This window comes from Neltuma alba, unplaced genomic scaffold, assembly GCF_004799145.2.
Source record: "Neltuma alba isolate B1F8T4 unplaced genomic scaffold, ASM479914v2 tig00004449_pilon, whole genome shotgun sequence".
NCBI lineage: Eukaryota > Viridiplantae > Streptophyta > Magnoliopsida > Fabales > Fabaceae > Neltuma > Neltuma alba.
The window spans coordinates 1-19,754 of record NW_021633711.1 but is presented as its reverse complement, the minus strand read 5'-3'; the positions used below and the strand labels follow the sequence as shown (position 1 = coordinate 19,754).

The 19,754-nt window shown below is 32.8% G+C and overlaps 1 protein-coding gene across 2 annotated transcripts; it reads left to right on the top strand.

The window, feature by feature from the left end:
- Window positions 1–8,320: 8,320 nt before the first annotated feature.
- Window positions 8,321–19,527, top strand: LOC114744792 (calmodulin-binding transcription activator 5). Of its 2 annotated transcripts, none has more exons than XM_028932945.1 (14): window positions 8,321–8,414; window positions 8,529–8,658; window positions 9,733–9,858; window positions 10,313–10,428; window positions 11,185–11,273; window positions 11,428–11,473; window positions 13,398–13,515; window positions 13,929–14,051; window positions 14,136–14,194; window positions 14,872–15,288; window positions 15,909–16,606; window positions 17,541–18,087; window positions 18,886–19,194; window positions 19,279–19,527. In XM_028932945.1, exons 2-14 carry the CDS (start codon window positions 8,595–8,597, stop codon window positions 19,327–19,329), a joined length of 2,763 nt encoding a protein of 920 aa, XP_028788778.1. In that variant the 5' UTR covers window positions 8,321–8,414; window positions 8,529–8,594; the 3' UTR covers window positions 19,330–19,527. The 2 variants fall into 2 exon arrangements, with proteins under 2 accessions (XP_028788778.1, XP_028788779.1); XM_028932946.1 differs by having other exon boundaries at window positions 8,322–8,414; window positions 13,932–14,051.
- The last annotated feature ends 227 nt before the right edge of the window (window positions 19,528–19,754 follow it).

The following is a 19,754-nucleotide window of genomic DNA, read 5'->3' as shown; positions in this document are numbered from 1 at the left end:
TTTAATGAAAAATTAATGTCCTATCTCGAAAATCCACGTGTTGCTTAGGTCGGATTTCAAGATAAAAAGGACCTCTTAAATAAACCAAGGACGGGGGCCCCTGATGCTGGAAATGGGGACAATTCGAGATGTCATTGTAGCCCGTTTTAGAGAGGACTAGGAATTAGAATGGAAAACTTTTTTTTTTTTTGACCAATTAGAATGGAAAACTTACAACTAAGTCCCAAAGAAAATTAAATACAAAAAACCCTAAAAATCATGAAATTATTTTGAAGTCTGAGAAATTTTTTTCAATAAATTTTATTTGTTTAATTACTAAATTATCTTTATTTTTTTTAAGTTTGCAATGACAACTACAATAGCAATCATTAACAATTTAAAGTGTAAAGATTGATAACTATTACGGCTGGTATTAACTGTTTTTTCAGTTGTCATTGCAAATGTAAAAAAAAAAAGGATAATTTGATAATTAAATAAATAAAATGCATTGCAATAAGGTTTTTAGGATTTCTGAATAATTTCATATTTTAAGGGACTTTTTGTTGTTAATTCTCTTGTGTTAGACCTGATTGCAATTTTCTCAATTGAGAAATAATTAAAAATAAAAAGCAGGGCGGCGAGCGGAACACGTTAAAGCCAAACACGAGGGGCCCTGTTCTGCGTGTTTGACGGGGCTCCTTATTAATTATTATATTGCTTTTGTTTTTATTTGCCCCTCCTCCTGCGTAAAATCATATTCCAGGTTTTAATTGTAAAAGTTAGAGGAAAAAAAATTAGTCCCAAGTTTTCAAGTTTACTTCACTGAGAAAAAGTATAAATGAATTAACGAATCATGAGAACGTTTTGTGAAGCTCCAGATCATTCGAGTTAACCTAGCCAAGTCAAGAACTTTTTTCTCCATGAATGTTAACTACGACAAAGCTAGTCAATTTAAACCGGTGTTAGCATTGGCATTATGGCAAACTTGGGGAAATATCCTAGGAGTAATTTACGATAAGAAAAATATGACGTGTGCTATTAAAAGTTTGTTTGATTTTTATTTTAGTCTTAAATATAAAACATTAATATATTTTATCTTTTATATTATCTTTTTTTAAAAGATAATTTTTATAATAATAGTTATAGCTAATACGTTTAATTGACAAGGATATTTTAAAAAATATAACACTTATTTATTACAAATAATTAAATTATCTGATTTTATTAATTTATTTAAATTAATCAACTAGCTCTTATTTTAAGGATCGAATATGGTAAGTTCTAATACAAATAATTAAAAAGGATGTCTTAAAAAACTAACACATTTTTTTAAAAGTAACGTAGTATATAATGCCGAAAAATCGTGACCAAATCATGCAAAACTAGCTCTCGTCCCACTTTTGAAGATTCTATGCACGCATGTAGTCAGTCATTTATTATTTTACTCTTATAATTTTATTTATAAATTACTTTTAATATGTTTTATGTAAATAAAAAAATTTAAAATTTATTAAGTCTCATTTAAAAGTTAACGATTTTCCAACTTTATTCATATTTAATATATATTATATTATATATAAATAAAATAATATAAATAAAAAATAAAATTATACATTCATATAAAAGTTTTTTTTTCACTGTCTTATAAATAAAATAAAAAATGTCTTTTTTTTCCCTGCTCAGAATTCCCTTTTTCTGCTCAGTATTCAACTATTCATTGTTCTGGCCAAAAAAAAAAACTATTCATTGTCATGACCAGTGGCCACCTACCAACGCCATGCATGGGCCCCTCCCATTGGCCAATAATAATTACCCAGATACTTTAATTATTTACGCTCTTTTTGCTTGAAATAATTCAAATACAGGGAAACTTCAACAAATATTTAACAAAGGACCTAGAAATATATAATGTATATAAATATTTTACTGCATTAAAGACTAAAATTTAATTTTGTTGATTATAAATACAACTGTATTAATTACCAAGTGTTACGGGAGCATATATGCGCACGCATGTGATATATCAAGGGCTTGCTTGGAGATGCATTCAAAAAAACATTCATAAACATATTTATACAAGTCAAAATAAAATTTTTATAAATTATGATTAAGAAATTACTTATAAATTATTTGAAATAAACCCATAATAATTGTTGTCAGTGTTGATCTATCATTTTCCAGGTGGCGAAATTAAAAAAATGGGAGGGCCAATTTTGTAGGTCTGTCCTCGTCATCTTCATTTGATTGCCTTTCACTTTCACATCCATCTTTATTTTCTTCAGAACACCGGCGCCTCATTAAGTACAGTCATGAAAATCGTAATGTTATAATAATCAGAGTGGTAGTATTTTATTTTTTAATTTCTCACAAAACACGCACGTTCCATATAATTTTTTTTATTGAGATCTGAAAGCGCGAATCGTTGTGAGACCGGTGGCTGCTGATAATGCTTCTTTTAGCATCCAAAGTCACTTTATTGAGCAGTGATACTTTATTGAATAGTGAATAGCAAGTTATAAAAAACCGGACCAAATATTAAATCAGTAAAAAAAGTGGTTTAAGGGTTAATAGTTAGATCGGGGTCGAATCGGAATTAAATCGGTTATATTAAAATAATACAATTTAATTAATTAATAATAAAACATAACAATATTAATAATCATTTATAACAAAATATAAAAAAATATAACAATAATTTAATTACAACAAAATACAACAATATTAAGGATATTCATATCCTCGCAATATTTTAATCACTAAAATTCAAAATATTATATTTGATATAAATTTTTTTATCTGGTTATATAAATTTTTAATCAAGATAATATCTAAAAATATCCTTAAATAATAAAGTATTGCATGTGTAATGTAACAAAGAAACTTCATTTCCCTCTCCGTTTTGGCCAGACGCGCCTTTTAATTTTTTAAACATATCATGAGATAAAAAATCCAATCAAATATCAGGCTTCGAAAAATAGAGAAAAAATGATGATAAGCCTGCAGAATAGAGGCTATGGATAGACTGGCTTTTTATTTTGCTGTTCCAAGACAACGTACACTACGTCTCTTTTAGTCTTTCTCCTCTTTCTTCTGCTTCTTCAATGCTTCTCTTTCACTTGTCACTTCTTCCACCGCCTCTCATCAAACTCTAAACTTTTTCTTCTTCTTCTTCGATGGGGTTCAGAAAGCAAAACTAACACGGACCTGACTCTCTAGCTTCAAGGAATGATCGAAAGTTCCTCTCCTTCTCTATCTCTCCCTCTCGTCCTTCCTTCAGATCTGATATGCTTTCTTTATGGCTCATCTTTCGCCTCTTCTTCCTCCGTTGGGAGGCCCCAAAAAAAAAGGTAACCCACTCTAACCGGCGGTTACCCGGTTAAAAACCGGTTTTTGCCGGTTTAATCGGCTTGTTGCTGATTCATTTCATATCCGGTTTAACAACCAAACCAGACCGAATTTCAGTGCGGTTCACTGGTTTTCTAATTGAACCGGTCGATCCGGTCCGGGGTTTTTTTCCTTAGTGAATAGTGACGTTTTCCTGGGGTAAAATATAAGTGGCTTTTCCGAATTGTCTAGATCATTATGCTGCGTATTTTTACTTAAATACCCCTCAATGACAGGGATAAGGAGAAAAAGAACTACTCCCTCCATTCAAGATATGTACTAAACTGTTCACCAAAAAAAACATAAACTAAATTTTAAAACTAGTTAAAATCAATTTAAAACAACAAATATACAAGACATATATTTTTTTCCAAATATATCATTATTAATTAAGAAAATAAGTAAAAGATATAATAAATAAATTAAAAAGAAGAGATGATATATAGGGCAAAATTAGAAAAAACTTATTAAATATTTAGATAAAAATAAATATTATCTTATAAAAAAACCAAACCCCTCATAGTTTATATTTTAAACCAGAGGAAGTACGAAAGAGTGTTTATCGGTTGTTTTGCTGTTAAATGGCGCGCTGTAAAATGAATACAGCTGGCTTAATTTGATTGGTTAACTTGATATACTCCGATATACTCTTTTCGTTTGTTATTATAAGATTCAATTTTTTGAATAGGTTTGGTTTTTTATAAGATTTTTTTTAGTTTACCTAAACATTTAATGCATTATTACCTATTTTACTTTTAGTTTAATGTATTTAATACATTCTCTTTCTTTATTTATCTTACTATTATTCACTCACATTTACCCATTTATATATAGGGATATATTTGAAAAAAATTGTATTTGCTGGATGTTAATTATTTTTAATTGTTTTCTTAAATTACGTAATTTAGTTAAAAAAATTTATAATAAAAAACGAAACATTAAGTTTTATCCAATTATGATAAGGTACAAATTGATACGGTGAGTTATTCTTAACTGACATGTTAAATAAATACCAAAGATAATGGTTTATGTTTAGGACCGACACCACGTGAGCCACGCCCACAAACAGGAAAATGGAGATATAAGGAGAAGACAAAAGGTTTGACCAGTAATGTTGAACTTGAATCTGATTTCCACGCGCGGCCAAAACAGACCATTTCACATTTCCGATTTGTCGCGGTTAACTAACTATACAATGCCCTTGTGCCCGAACTTGCCATAGGAATAGTTTATTTAACCTTTTATTTTAGATTAAAATATACATTTAGTCTTATAATTTTATATAAGGTTTCAGTTTTATCTATTAACTTTAAAAAATATATTCTTAGTCATTTAATTGCAAAATTGTTAGTCTTAAATGTTAATTTTTTTCTAACAATCATAGTTATTTTGAATATTAAATTTATATGTTAGCATTTAATATTTTTTATTAACATTCAAGAGCTAAATATCATCATAATTTTTTGTTAACAGTTTTAGGATTATAGGATTAAAAATTTACTTTTTAAAATTAATGGATCAAAATAAAATCTTGTACAAAGTTAAAGGACTAAAAATATACTTTAGCCTTTAATTTATTAAGATTAGTTAAGTAATTTTAATGGTGGGAATCAATGTTGTAAGAATTTAATAATCATAGACACTGAATTATACCAAAAAATATTTAGATAGAAATTAAATCATAGTTTTAAAAATAATTTTATAGTATATAAAATAAATATGTAAAAAAATTTTATTTCGATTTATGTAAAATAATTTTTTAAAATTACTTTTAAGTTTAACCAACACTCGATGAATAAAAAGTTTTAAAAGTAAGTTTTATATGAGTCAAAAGTAAAAAATGATGAATACTCCTCCGGTCCTATTAATATGATTGAGAGATAAGTTTTTTTTATTGTTTTATTTATAAATTATTTTATTAAATTTTTAATATTAAATTTTTAACATAAATATTTATTTTGTTTTTTATTTATTATAGTATGAATAGCTATAGTATTTTTTAAAATATGTATATATTAAATAAAGATAAAATTAAAAAATTGTTGTATTTTAATAAGGGATAATTAATCCGCAACTCCTTATAATTTCAACTAATTTTGAATCAGGTCCTTATAGTTTTTTTTCTTTTTATCAGGTCCTTATACTTTCACTGTTTTTAATTAGGTCCTTGTATTTATTTTCTTTTTATCAAGTCCTTATAAGTTCACCTTATTTTAATTAAGTCCCTGAATTTTTTATTTTTTATTTTATAAATTCTAATAGTACTATTATATAAACATAAAAGAGTATATATTATTTAATATTAGTTTATAAACAATAATATTCTAAAGATATTGAATTATTATAATAATTTTAATTTTTTCAGCAAAAAAATTAATTGTTCTAAAAACTTTTCCTGAATTAATTAATTCTATTACTTTTTTTATTACATAATTATTAATTTAATTTAAGTATTAATATTTTATATTTCAGTATTAACCTATTTAATTAAGCTTATATTTAATTAATAAATAAAATTAAAACTACATGGACCTGATTAAAATTTAGTGAAATTATAAAGACTTAATTAAAAGAAAAATAAATACAAGGACTTAATTAAAAAAAGATAAAAGCATAAGGACCTGATAAAAAAAAAAAACTATAGGGACCTGATTCAAAATTCGTTGAAATTATAAGGACTTGCAGATTAATTAACCCTTTTAATAATAAGTTAATATAATTTAAAATTTTTCTCAATCGTTTGAACATGTTGAAATGGGACCAGTTTTTTTCAGTTTATATTAAGAGAGAGGAAAAAAGCATCAACATGAATCAGGCTAAAGGAGTACGACTTAAGGCACAGAATCGAAAAAGGATTCCCTTTTCTTTTGACCAGGGACAAAGGATTTCAAAAAGACAAAATTGTCGGCACAAGACATTCAGAGGGTGTTTGATAAGATAAAAAAAATACTTTTAGAAACATTTTTTCTATAAAATGAAATATATTTTTTATATATTTATTTCGTATACTGTAAAAATATTTTTAAAATTATAGTTTAATTTCTATCCAAATATCCTCTTAGTCTTTTTATCTTTTTATCCTTTGGAATCTAACAAAAGGGGTAAAGACACCTACTTTTGTTAATTTAATTTATTTCTTTAATATTATTTATAAATCATTTTTTTACATAAATCTAGAAAAGTTTTAAACTTTATTAACTCCCATTTAAAATTCAACAATTTTTTAATTTTATTTCTATTTAATATATATTATTTTTTATATAAATAAAGTCAACACAATACTCCTTTGGTCTTTTATTATAAGATTTAATATTTTAAATGGATCTGTCCTTTTTTATAAGATTCTTTTTGAATTTGTTTGAATATTTAATGCATTATTATTTATTTTAACTCTAATTTAATACATTTAATATATTCTCTTTCTTTATTTATCTCATTATTACTCTCTCATATTTACTCATTTATATATAGGGGTACATCTAGGAAAACATTGCATTTGCTACATATTAAATATTTTTAACTAATTTTAACTGATTTTTTAAACGGAAAAATTTAGTTAAAATGATCTTATAATAAGAGACAAAAGGAGTAATAAAGAAAGAATAAAATTGTATATTCATATAAAAATTTTTTCCCAATACTTTATAAATAGAATAAACAAAATCTTCTTTTTCTATCCTATAAATAAAACCACATGAGTATATTACAAATGGGACCTGTATTTGGGACCAGAAAAGCAGTAAGTACTCGCTCCGGTTTTATTCATAAGCTTCAAATTTGAAAAAGTGAAGTGGTCTATTTTATAAGCTTTACTTTAAATTTGTCTTAATATTTGATGTATTTTTTTTTTCAATGTTACCCTTATAAATTTCTCTTTTATCATTTTTCTCATAACATATATAGAAACAAAAATATATTTTTAACCTATTTATTATTTTTGACTAATTTTAACTAATTATTTGTTATATATGAATTGATTATTTGAAGTTTATCATAAGCACCAGGGGAATAATAAATTATAAAGTTAACGAGACATTCGCAATTTGGAAGGGTAAATTCCTTAATATGGCGTGATGGATTGTTGGCGTCGAATTTATGTTTTCTGCCTCACCCAACTAGCAGATGCAGGTCGTGCGTGCTACTTCCCAAGGGTGTTCTGAAATCTGAATATGATTGAAAAATGCAATTAGTGTTTTCCTTTGGAATCAAAGACAGGATGGGAGGAAGATTCACCTTGTTGCCTGGGATAAAGATCAAACAAGATGAAGTTGCTGGGGCACTTCGGGTTAAAGACCTTCGTTCTCAAACGATACATTCACGAACTTTCAAAAAAACAAACTGACCGGTTTTGTAATCCATATTTTATCGCCAAAATGTAAACTGTCATATGGTAACGACAGAGCTATTACCTGAGCAGCAAGTGCTCGTAGTTACGAATGGCACAACGATTTTTTGACATTTTGTTTGTTGCTGTCTATAGATGATGGCTTTCACGGATATCTCTACGACCGTTAAATAATAAAAAGAAAAAATTTCTTCTCAAATATATTATTCAGGTTGTGTTTAGAAACTGTAAAAAGCGGTTTTTTTTACAAAAATATTTTTTCATAAATCAAAATAAATTTCCCTATATATTTACTGTCTATATCATAAAATCACTTCTAAATTATGATTTGGTTTCTATCTAAATATCCTCTGATCTGATTTTAGGAGTGCTCGGTAGCTCGTTGTCCGGCTGGGGTGGAGTTCATATGGTTCCCGATAAGTCTCGTTAAATTTCGGGTTTTATTTTTAGTTTTTCCTGATAAGACATTAAAAAGAAATTAATTAAATAAATATTAATTAATTTTAATTGCAATTTGCCTCAGCCAGCCAATCTACGACACCCAAAAAGTCGTTTTAATTTTAGCCTGCCTGGCTAAGACTTGCAGACAAGAAGTCTCCGAGCTAGACCCCCCCCCCCCCCCCCAAAAAGAAAGGCTCGAAGTTGCTGCGCAGAGTGAGTGTATTTCCGCTTTGATTTCCTCTTACGTTTCTTTCTCTTCAATCAGGTGACCTCCTTATCTTTTCTGTCGTTTTTCGACTCGTCCTGTGATTTCTTCCCACCTGGTTTTCAGCTAAAAGTTGTTATCTACTTTGCTTTCCGAATTTTCTTTGTTTTGAAGGCTGTGAGTCTCGCAATGGTTAATTGAGCACCGAGAGGTCTTTAAATTTTTTGAGAGGTTTCTGCCATGGCAAACAACTTAACGGGGCAACTTGTTTGTTCAGAGATACATGGATTCCATACATTGCAAGGTGCATCCGTGCTTCCACTCCTTTCTTTTCTGATCATCCCAAACGAGAGGCCTATTCTATTTTCTATTTCCTGTTGTACTCTCCCTCTCTCTGCTTTATTTTTATTTTCAGCCAAAAATGACCTGAAGCTTCAAATTTTAGTCTCTTCTTCCTCTTCTTTTTCCTGTTTTTACTGTTATTTCTGTTTTTTTTTTTTTTGGGGGTGGGATGGTTGCTATTTTTTGCTTGCTTTTGGAGTTAGTTTGTCTGGAAAAATGCAAGAGTGCAGTGTAGAAAGCGGCCTATAAGTGAAAAAGAGACGGGTCGTTCTAAATCATGTCTCGTGAATGAAGTAAAAATTACCGGAATTTCTGGATAGCGCCCACGGGATCATTAGATTTGGTTACAAAATTAACTTTCTCTTAATTATCAACAGAAATGAGTGATTAATGTCGGAGGATTCTTCTACAGTGCACTTGAAATGATGTAGCTTCAGCAAAAGCTGAAGCCCACTTGGAATAATTCGTAGTGTTTCCTGAGAACAATATGGAATATAAAATGGACGGAAAATTGTTTCTTGTAACTAGGTGAAGTGCCCAAAATGTAGTATATGTTATATGTTAGTACCTCACGCAGTGAGAAGTGCAGGGTAATGGCGTTAGAAGCTTGGAATTGCAATATGTGTGTTGACTTCTGCTAGATGTTCAGATAAATGCGATAACATCAAGCTATGGAATGTCTGTATAACTCATAAATCAATTGAGATATCATATTATTTCGCCAGTTCTTAGACTTTACTGACAGGAAAGAGAGAAGTAATATATTTGGATCTGGAATGGTGGTTTGTCATAATCCTAACTTTCGGTTTGATATGATAGTATATCACGGGGTTTGGTACAATAGTCCTCACTTGTACCTCTTGACATGGGGTTAAAGAAGGCTGACAACTTATTAGTTCACTGTGCGCTTTTGTTTTCCTGGTTTCAAATCCTACCTGCACTACTTAGTGATTGGTTAGCGATCAATGACTTCGATTATCTGTATGTATTGATCTTTTTCTAATTTTTCTAAAGTATTTCTTTGATGTGGCCCCAGAGCTGGATGTTAGGAACACTATGGAGGAAGCAAAAAGCAGATGGCTTCGCCCTAATGAGATTCATGCTATACTTAGTAATTACAAGTATTTCACCATCCATGTAAAGCCAGTGCATTTGCCTCCAAGTAATCATCTATTTCTGGCAGCAATATGATTTTGGTAAAGTGGATGTGCATGCATCATTTTCATGCTGATCCACCATTCGTCTTCATATTGTCTATTCATCATATTTATTACTGCCTTTTGAATTTCCATCGATCACTTCCTTCTGATAGAATGGTTTTTCACATGACATTGTCACGTCAGATCATTTGTCAAACTAAGCTTCTGCTGTAAATATAAAGCATGTCTGGACATTTGTGTCTAAATGTGTGTATGTTGTTAATGAAGCAATCTGAGGTCACACTGTGATAATTCTGTTCATAACGATCTTGTTGATTGATAAAAGGTTGAGTGTAATTTTTTTTTTTTTTAAATTATTTTACATGAGTTACAAGTTTCCTGTTTAGCTACCGTTATATGATGTCAAACCAGGGACATTGATATCTTTTTTCCCCCCAACATTAAAATGAAAAACAGGTGGTACTATTGTTTTATTTGACCGCAAGATGCTTAGGAACTTTCGGAAAGATGGATACAACTGGAAAAAGAAAAAGGATGGAAAAACTGTGAAGGAAGCTCATGAACACTTAAAAGTGAGTCTTCTCTTTTTCTTAGGGTGTTTATTTGCGTTAATGTTAAATTTATGGCACCTAATGTGTCTCATTCTTGAACTTGTATTTAAAGAACATTAATCATGTTATGGTTATGAAGGAATTTACCATGTATTAGCATGATGAATTCTTCTTTTTCTTCTGTATTTATGGACTTTCGTGGAGAATAAATAATATTTTGGCTTACACATGGCAACCAGTAGCCTGCTAAGCGTTGGGTTTGGAAAATTCTTGACAATGCTTCTTTGTACTTGGCCAAAATTTTCAGCAGTCTTTGATGTGCTCTCTTCTATAATTAGAAATTTCTTGTTGGGAATTTTGGCATTTACAAGGTTTGGGTATCAAATACTTGTGTAATTAATTGGGTGCTGTTGATTTACATGTTTACTCTCTTTGCTTTATAAGTTATAATTCACGAACCTAAAGTTTTTGCACAATGATTCAGTTACATATCGGTCTTTCTTTCTGTGTGACATTTGGGCAACATTTTCATCTTTTCTTTTTTTAATTTTTAAAAATTTTTCTGGCTAGCAGTTATTAATTTCTGCCTTTATGTTTCTTTTTTTTTGGGGTAAGAAAAAACATTTGTATCAAATGATAGTTTTCAAAATGCATGATCATCTTTCCTTCCTGCAGTTTTTTGTTGCAAGTGCTTTTGATAGTGGATTGAATAATTGGCAACATTTGCAGTTTCTACTTTTAGACATTTATTCTAATCATTTTTCCCCCATTAATCAGGTTGGTAACGAAGAAAGGATCCATGTATACTATGCACATGGCCAAGATAACCCAAGTTTTGTGCGTAGATGTTATTGGCTTCTTGACAAGTATGCATATCTTTAGTTAGCTTAACTCTTGACACCTCAGTTATGCACGTCCAAACTTCTGTAGTGTGCTTATATATTACCTGTGCCTTATTGGTTTAATGGCAACTTCGATTTGACTCATGATTGTTCTTTTGATCCCCCCCCCCCCTTCCAGGAGTCTGGAGCACATAGTTCTTGTTCATTATCGTGAAACACAAGAAGTAAGATTGTTCTCTTCCTATCTTTTGCTTTCTTCCTTTGAGATTCAAAAGATCTGTTTCGCCCAAAAGTATGACTAAGGAAATTGATTTGCATCTTGCATTGCTGATTTGGAAGTACATATACTTTACCAACATGCATTAAGTCAGTATGTGATCTTAGATCTGAGATCGAGGCATACAAACACATCATACATATACCACAATTTTAGTCTATATGCTAAATTTCTTACAGTTTTCTATTTCTTTGGTTGGAGATTTTCATTTGGTGTCTGGGCGGATGACATATATATATATATATATATATATATATATAGCCTTGGTCAAACAGCATGAACTAGTCACTTCTGTGCTCAACGGGAATTCCTAAGTTCCACATTGGATGTGTGTAGCGGGTTACTTGATGGTTAAGTATATAAGCTTCAAGAGATGAGTAAGATAACTGGACTATTTTAGGCCATATGTTCATTTCGCCTATTCTGGGCCAACGGGACTTGAGGAGCCTTTTATCATCTGAAAGTGTGATATCTTGGGCCCCAGTGCAGAGGTTGTCAAGGATCATTTCAGCTAATGCCTAAGATAGCAATTGAAGGTTTATGATTAATTTTATTGATATCTGTTGGAACCCAAAGAAAATTCTGGTATTAGACGTCACAAAGCTGAGTTACGCCCTCTGAAATAGTAACAAGAGGAGAAAAGAGCTCAGGGAATTACAGAACGATAGAACCACACAGCAAAAAACAAAAAGAACAAAAGAAAGCTCCTCGCTTAGACTCAATCCTCTAGATTTTAAGACGCTAGAGTCTCTCCCACGCTATACTCAATTGTTCCTCACCTCTCACTGTCCCCTCACTCCCAATATATATTTGCTAACAATGGCCCTATTGGCTCTGTTACCCTCTCACGCTTCACACCTAGTTACTGAGGTGACCCTTAATTATAGGCCCATCAATGACTCTCATATCTTAAAATGTTGCTAATTGAAGTATGATATCTTGGCCACCACGTGGTTTTGAAACCGTCCGGGATTAGTTGGGTTTGGATCATGAATTGTTAAAAACTAACTTTGAGATTGTCAAGTATATTCTATGTATGCTTATATAAACTATCCAAACTATTGGACTACTTTAGCTTGAGTCTTTGAATTCAGTTGTTTCTAATGGTGCTGCTTTATCATTCCTATCACGTTGCATATTATTAAAGATGATTTCAACCCAAAAATTTGTATACTTAATGAAGGCCCATGAATAGTTTTTATTATAATTGCGAACATGTTCTATCACACAAAAAGCCCAATGGGCTTAAGTACGGACAAAGCACAACCATTCCTTTCTGTTTAAAGTTGAACTTAATTAAGAGAATGGAGGGTGGTGAGAATCAAACTTTTTTTCATACTATGTCATTTCAACCCAAAAGCTTGAGCTGTTAACTGGAGGCTTTTAAATAGTTCTATGATCATCTCTAACATCTATAATGCCTGCTTTTTGTTGTTTTTGTTTCATACTTTATCTGAGTTGTGGTATCCAACTTTCCTTGTTTGATTGAAACTTACAGGTTATTAATGCCACAAGAATACCATCTCATACTCAAAATAAATATAGTTCCCTTTCAGCAATATTATAAACTCGCAAATATTTCTTTTCACCAAAGTTAAATGGAACAGACTTTTGCATCCACACATTGTCCTCAATGAGGTGAAACAACTTTTATTTCTACTCGCAGTCTCGAGCACTGTACAATAAACTCTCACTCTGTGTGTGTGTGTGAGCTGCATATTTTGGCATCAATATCTCATCTATAGTAGGTGTATTGCCTATCTCTGTGTAGGACTACTTGATGCAGCTTTATAATTAGGCTTGCACTTACCGTCCATTTAATCTGGATGATGAATACGATTTGGTAGGTTGATCTGTTGTTTATGATCCAGTTGCAGGGCTCTCCAGCTACACCTGTAAATTCAAACTCTAGTTCGGTTTCTGATCCTACTGCACCATTGATTTTATCAGAAGAATTGGATTCTGGGACCAACAATCCATATGCTGGTGGTGAGAACGAATTTTAGGATTTAGTGTAATTTATTGCAAATTAGACCTGTAAAGAATTTTCTATCTGTAGATATATAACTACCTCTGATCCGCAATATAAGATCTAAATTTTATATTTATGACCAGAGGTAGTAGTAAACTACAAGATGCAGGCCAGTGAATGACGTGGAATGAACATGGCCCATACCTAATGACAAGCTGCATGTCTCTTTATATTGAGTTCCCCCCTCCCATCTCATCTTTCTCTCCCTTATCTTTCCCAAAGATAGCCATTGATTAGAGTTTATTTTTATTTATGATGACATATGGTAGTAGTATGTTAAAATATGGTATTTTGATGATGTTGTGGATGCTGTTGTTGACTTTCTATGATGAATGATATTTCTGATCCGTTTTTGTGCTTTGGAGGTAAGCAGGAGTTAATGACAATTTGAAGCTCAAGAGTCATGAACTGAGGCTTCTTGAGCTCAACACACTTGAATGGGATGATCTAGTGGTTACAAATGACCTCAACAATTCTACCACATCTGCTGGAGGTAAAATATCGTGGATTCAGCAGAATCAGTTGCTTGTTTGAAAAGCACCTTCTCATCCTTTAATTCTGATATGACTTTTTGTAGCTAAGGTTCAATATTTCGATCAACAAAGTCAGTCTTTGCTGAACGGCAATTTGAGCAATGTAAGATCTTATCTTTCCTTTATTTATATGTTCCTTTTGTCTTATTTCTGCTTATTGGACAGTTAACTTCTGTGATTTCTTGTCAAAGCCTCTGTCCTTTAGATATAAAAATACAATTTATTAAAAGGGCTGGTTTTGTCTCGCTTTTTTAGGAAAAGATTCAAATGATGGCCATGAATTTAGCTTCCACCGTTTCACATGACCATCTTCACTATTATAATTGTTTCTCTTGGGATGATAAGAAGTTAGGAAACTATTTCTGTCTTATCATAATATAATATTTTTCAAATCACCTGTAATCACTTTCGAAAAGCTGCAGCCAGGTGAAAGAGGCCTTGAAATGACTGTGCTCAAATGATTGTTGGTGCTACTTAATACTATTTCGGACTTCCTGTATTTTTCCTCTTTTCTAGGGGTTCTCATTTGTGGCTTAGACCTAACTTTGCCTATTTATTCTAGCTGACAGAACCAATTGACTGTTGACTAATTTTACATATTTATGCAACATTGAGTTTGCATCACTGAATCGTTTAGGTGAAGGCTCTAAGTATAGTTGTATATGTTATGCATAAAACATATAACGAGATTGCTTGAGTACGTTAAATTATTTAGCTCAAAACTTTGTTCATACTTTGTGCTAGCTTCTGTGGTTACTTCTATTGGGTTTCTGTCACCAGGTAACTAGCAGTCTGTCTGCCGAAATCCCTTCTTTCGATAACATAACACAACCTGTTACTGGGAGCAACGGTGCACCTTATGGTTTCCCAGAAACTGTAAATCCTCAGACAACAGAAAATCTAGCAAATCTGAATGCACAAAAGGGATATCCTGTCTCTGCGGGTGGTGTTGATTCCTTGGACACTTTGGTCAGTGATAGTTTGCAGAGTCAGGACAGCTTTGGAAGGTGGATCAACCACATGATTTCCGATTCACAATGTCCTGTGGATGAGTCAGCTCTTGTATCGCCCGTTATATCTATTCAAGAATCATATTCTTCTCTGGCAGAGGATCATCAGCAACCTTGTCTGCCCGAACAGCTTTTTAACATCACTGATGTCTCACCTGCATGGGCATCTTCCACTGAGAAGACCAAGGTTTTTTTTTTCTCCCTTCCTATTCTTATCTATCTACTTCCAAGTAATTATTCTCTATTATGACTGTGTTATTTGGTTTGCTATATGATTCTGCACCTCTTTAGTAATAAAACATGCTTGTAAACTTGAACGTTTTGAACACTAGGAGAAACTCCATGGCTGATTTCTCAGCTTTTTTTATATAGCAAGTGCATTTTCAGTTGGCATCTAAGGTAGCAACTCTTGCTGCTTTGTTCTGAACAGTTTTTTGCACGTTTCAAAAGCTTTAAAGATTAAGTTCAGCTTAGAAATGCAAAGTTTCTCTTCTTTCCCTATGCAAATAAATGAATTTTCTTTTGGCATCAAAAGTAGCAATCTGTTGCTAATTTGTCTTGTACAACAAATTATTCTTGGAAAATTCAAATGCTTTAATCGCAGAGAGCTAAACTCCGACATAGTTCTGTTTTATGTATAGATAAATGCATTTGTAGTTGGCGTTAAAGAACTATATCATGCTACATCAATGCAAATCGTCACTTCGGATTTTACATATTTAACTGGCATGCAGTCAACTTCCATATTAACTACCATGTATTTTGATTTTGTTACTGGACTTTCCGATGTTCCTATACTTCTTGCAGATCCTGGTCACTGGAGTCTTTCATGATAACTATCTACACCTTGCAAAGTCCAACCTATTTTGTGTCTGCGGCGACATAAGTGTTCAAGCTGATATTGTTCAACTTGGGGTCTACCGATGCTGGGTATCATCACATTCCCCGGGATTCGTTAATCTTTATATGAGCCTTGATGGTCATAAGCCCGTAAGCCAAGTTGTCAATTTTGAGTATCGTACTCCAATTTTGCATGACGCTACAGCCTCTATGGAAGAGAGGTACAACTGGGCTGAGTTTCGACTTCAGATGAGGCTTGCTTGTTTGCTCTTTGGTACTCATAAGAGTCTTGATATTATCTCTAGTAAAGTACGGCCTAATGCAATAAAGGAGGCTAGGAACTTTGCTTCAAAGACCTCATTGGTTTCCAAAAGTTGGCAATACTTGGTTAAGTCAACTGAAGACAACAAAACTCCATTTCCTCAAGCAAAAGATGCACTGTTTGAAACGTCCTTGAAAAACGGATTAAAGGATTGGCTATTAGAAAGGATTCTATTGGGCCGTAAGACTACTGAATATGATTCGCAAGGTCAAGGTGTAATCCATTTGTGCGCAATTCTGGGATATACTTGGGCTGTTTCGTTGTTTTCAGGATCGGGCTTATCACTGGATTTTCGTGATAAATTTGGATGGACAGCTCTTCATTGGGCAGCATATTGTGGAAGGTACATATTTATGCACTCGGATATCCGACTAGCTTAATCCATTAAGTTTGTTGCGGCCTAATTGACTCAATTTCTTTTTGCCGGTATGGTTCCACTGTTCAAAAGTCAAATTCTTCTCTCTATCTTTTTCTCCCTAGATAAGCAGATTCAAATATATAACCACCTGAATATAGCATCACTTTTGCTTATTACCCTTCCATGCAGTAATGCTTTCATGCAACTATACAAGTTTTTCTCCCTTTAAATCCAGTTAGATATTTGAATGTACTTGTATTGTTCATCTCATGGTTGATGAGGCCGTGTTCGAACTGACTGATCAACCAGGCTGAATATAAGATAGAAGTAGGGAGAGTTCAAGTATGGGTTTTTATTAACCGAGAAACATAAGCCAGGTCGGTTGAACAGGAATGTTGGCACTTTGCAATAATGAGATTTTATTTATTATTAACTGGATGCTTATAAGCAAACATCTCATACCTAGGCCAACTGCCTTTCGAATATATACTGTGATGTTATAGACAAGGAGTAAATCAATAAATAATCCGACTTATGTGAGCCTTTGATAGAGTAAGTCATATTGGACTTGCAAAATCTGTAGCTTCGTTTCCTTAAAGTCTTATTTATTTATTTTTTTAAAAGAGAGAATTTCTGATATATATATATTAATCAAAATGAAACCCATCATATTAATGTTTTATTTTAAAAGTTGATTAAAGTTTATTTTATTATTATATGTTTAGTTAAAGTAGTAAATACTAACAGAATAAGGTATACAGACATATCTATTAATACAAGAGATGTTGTGTCAAAGTCATAGTATATTTTCTTGACAAAATGACCTATTATGGTTGGACCAATGACCCAATCTCCTGCCTAGGTTAGCACCTTGTCGGGTTCCAATAGCTATAATTATTTGACTGAACTTTGTTTATAGGGAGAAAATGGTTGCAGTGCTGTTGTCTGCTGGGGCAAAGCCAAACTTAGTCACAGATCCTACTCCAAAAATTCCTGGTGGATGTACTGCTGCTGATCTTGCTTTTATGGAGGGTTATGAAGGCTTAGCAGCTTATCTTTCAGAAAAATCTCTGGTTGAGCAGTTCAATGACATGAGCTTAGCTGGAAATATTAGTGGCCGACTGGAAACAAGCACAAATGATCCAGTAGATTATGAACATCTCACTGAGGACCAACTATACCTAAAGGATACGTTGGCAGCTTACCGAACAAGTGCTGAGGCGGCAGCACGAATACAGGCTGCCTTTAGGGAGCACTCACTAAAAGTACGAGTAAAGGCAGTTCAAGGTTTAAATCCAGAGGATGAGGCCCGTATGATTGTTGCAGCAATGAAGATTCAACATGCCTATCGCAACTATAACACAAAGAGGATGATGGCTGCTGCAGCTCGCATCCAGTATAGGTTCCGTGCATGGAAATTGCGTAAAGAATTTCTCAACATGCGACATCAGGCTATCAAAATCCAAGTAAGAGCTACCCTTCCTGCTTCTGTTATATCTGATTGCCTTCTGTGGAGACACGTGGCATTGCCAACCCGATCTGCTTGTTGAAATCATTGTACTGGAGCTGTTCGCACACATCTTAACCTGACTTGTTTTATATGTTATGAAGGATATTTCGCTCATTCAAATTGTCCACTGGATATTCACGAGTCAATCTCTTTTCTTCCTTAGGCACCTAACCATGTTGATTAGTTTTTATTGAGGTTTATCTTTCATGCATTCAGAATGAGTGGAATCAAGACATATCTTACTTTTCGCTACAAGAAGATAAAATGAAGCTTAAACTATCAAGAGAATGTTTAATTAGTCCCGTGGAATGTAGGATCTAGGAATGGGTTTCCGGCCTTCTATTGGTTTTTGCCCCATCTTTGGTGTTGAACAGAGAACCTGCACTTCTCTTCCTTAGCAGGAAGACCACTGAAGTATTGTAGACAGTACCAGAGGCACTTCTAATTGTCACTGTGAGAGTTTTCTGAGTAAATGATTTGTTTATTACATGTCTATATATCTATCGATGTGCCACGGGGGTGACTGATTTTTATTTCACATTTCCTTTAGCTGGGTTCACTGGAGGCTGACTGTTTATGGTTGACAAGAGATCAGCTGTCTGTTCTTACGTTCTAGATATTATTGAAGATTTAATTCAACCCCAACTTTTATACATGGGAGCAGCAGCAGATTTTGTTCTCTAAAATTGCATGGTCGTTAATTTTTTATCTTAATTTATCTTGAGGAAAGGATTGATCAGGTATTTCAATGCAGGCTGCTTTCCGGGGCTACCAAGAGAGGAAGCAGTATCGAAAAATTCTCTGGTCTGTTGGAGTACTTGAAAAAGCAGTCCTGCGATGGCGATTGAAGAGAAAAGGCTTCCGTGGACTTCAGGTTAATCCTGTCCAACAAGAGCAAGAACCGAGGCAGGAAAGTGACACAGAGGAGGACTTCTTCAGGACTAGTCGGAAACAAGCTGAAGAACGTGTGGAGAGGTCTGTAGTACGTGTTCAGTCCATGTTCCGTTCAAAGAAAGCACAAGAAGAGTATAGGAGGATGAAGCTGGCTCACAGTCAGGCAAAGGTAACAACTCCATGCAACAGATTTTCCTGTTTCAACTATTTGATCTGACCTGCATTTTTAACCTTATATTATTGCTTTCTGTAGCTGGAACTTGAATATCAAGAGCTGCTCAATTCAGAGGTTGATATTCTATAGAGGGCATGCTGTATCTGGCGAAAGGAATGGTACATTTGTTTAATTCTCTCTTTGTATAGTGTGTGTTGTGCATGTAGAGTGTAGATGCTGTGAATTCCTAGACAGTAGATTTGAATTGAATCCTTAGCCCTTTCAATTTGATTTAGTATCCTGAAAGGGTTGTTTGTGAAATTCCAATAAGTAGATGGGGTTTCTAAAGTAAGACGCTTTTAATGCACGATCTAAGGTTTACCTTGGTGGCATGCCTTTCTTTGGTTGAAAATTGATAAAATGATTGTTTGCCACAGACATTCGGAGGACTGTATATTAATACTCCACATCTTGCCTAATTCAGAAAGAGTCTTCCTAATTTGTTTGACAAGGCATACATATGTATAATAGGGTAAGATCGACTGATATATTAAATACTCCTCTGGTATTATTTA

What these genes read in the sequence shown, in the direction of transcription:
- LOC114744792 (XM_028932945.1), top strand. Translation starts at nt 8,595, where the DNA reads ATGGCAAACAACTTAACGGGGCAACTTGTTTGTTCAGAGATACATGGA. An exon ending in TGGATTCCATACATTGCAAG is followed by an intron (nt 8,659 to 9,732) that starts GTGCATCCGTGC and finishes ATGTGGCCCCAG; the next exon opens with AGCTGGATGTTAGGAACACT. An exon ending in CTTCCACTGAGAAGACCAAG is followed by an intron (nt 15,289 to 15,908) that starts GTTTTTTTTTTC and finishes TACTTCTTGCAG; the next exon opens with ATCCTGGTCACTGGAGTCTT.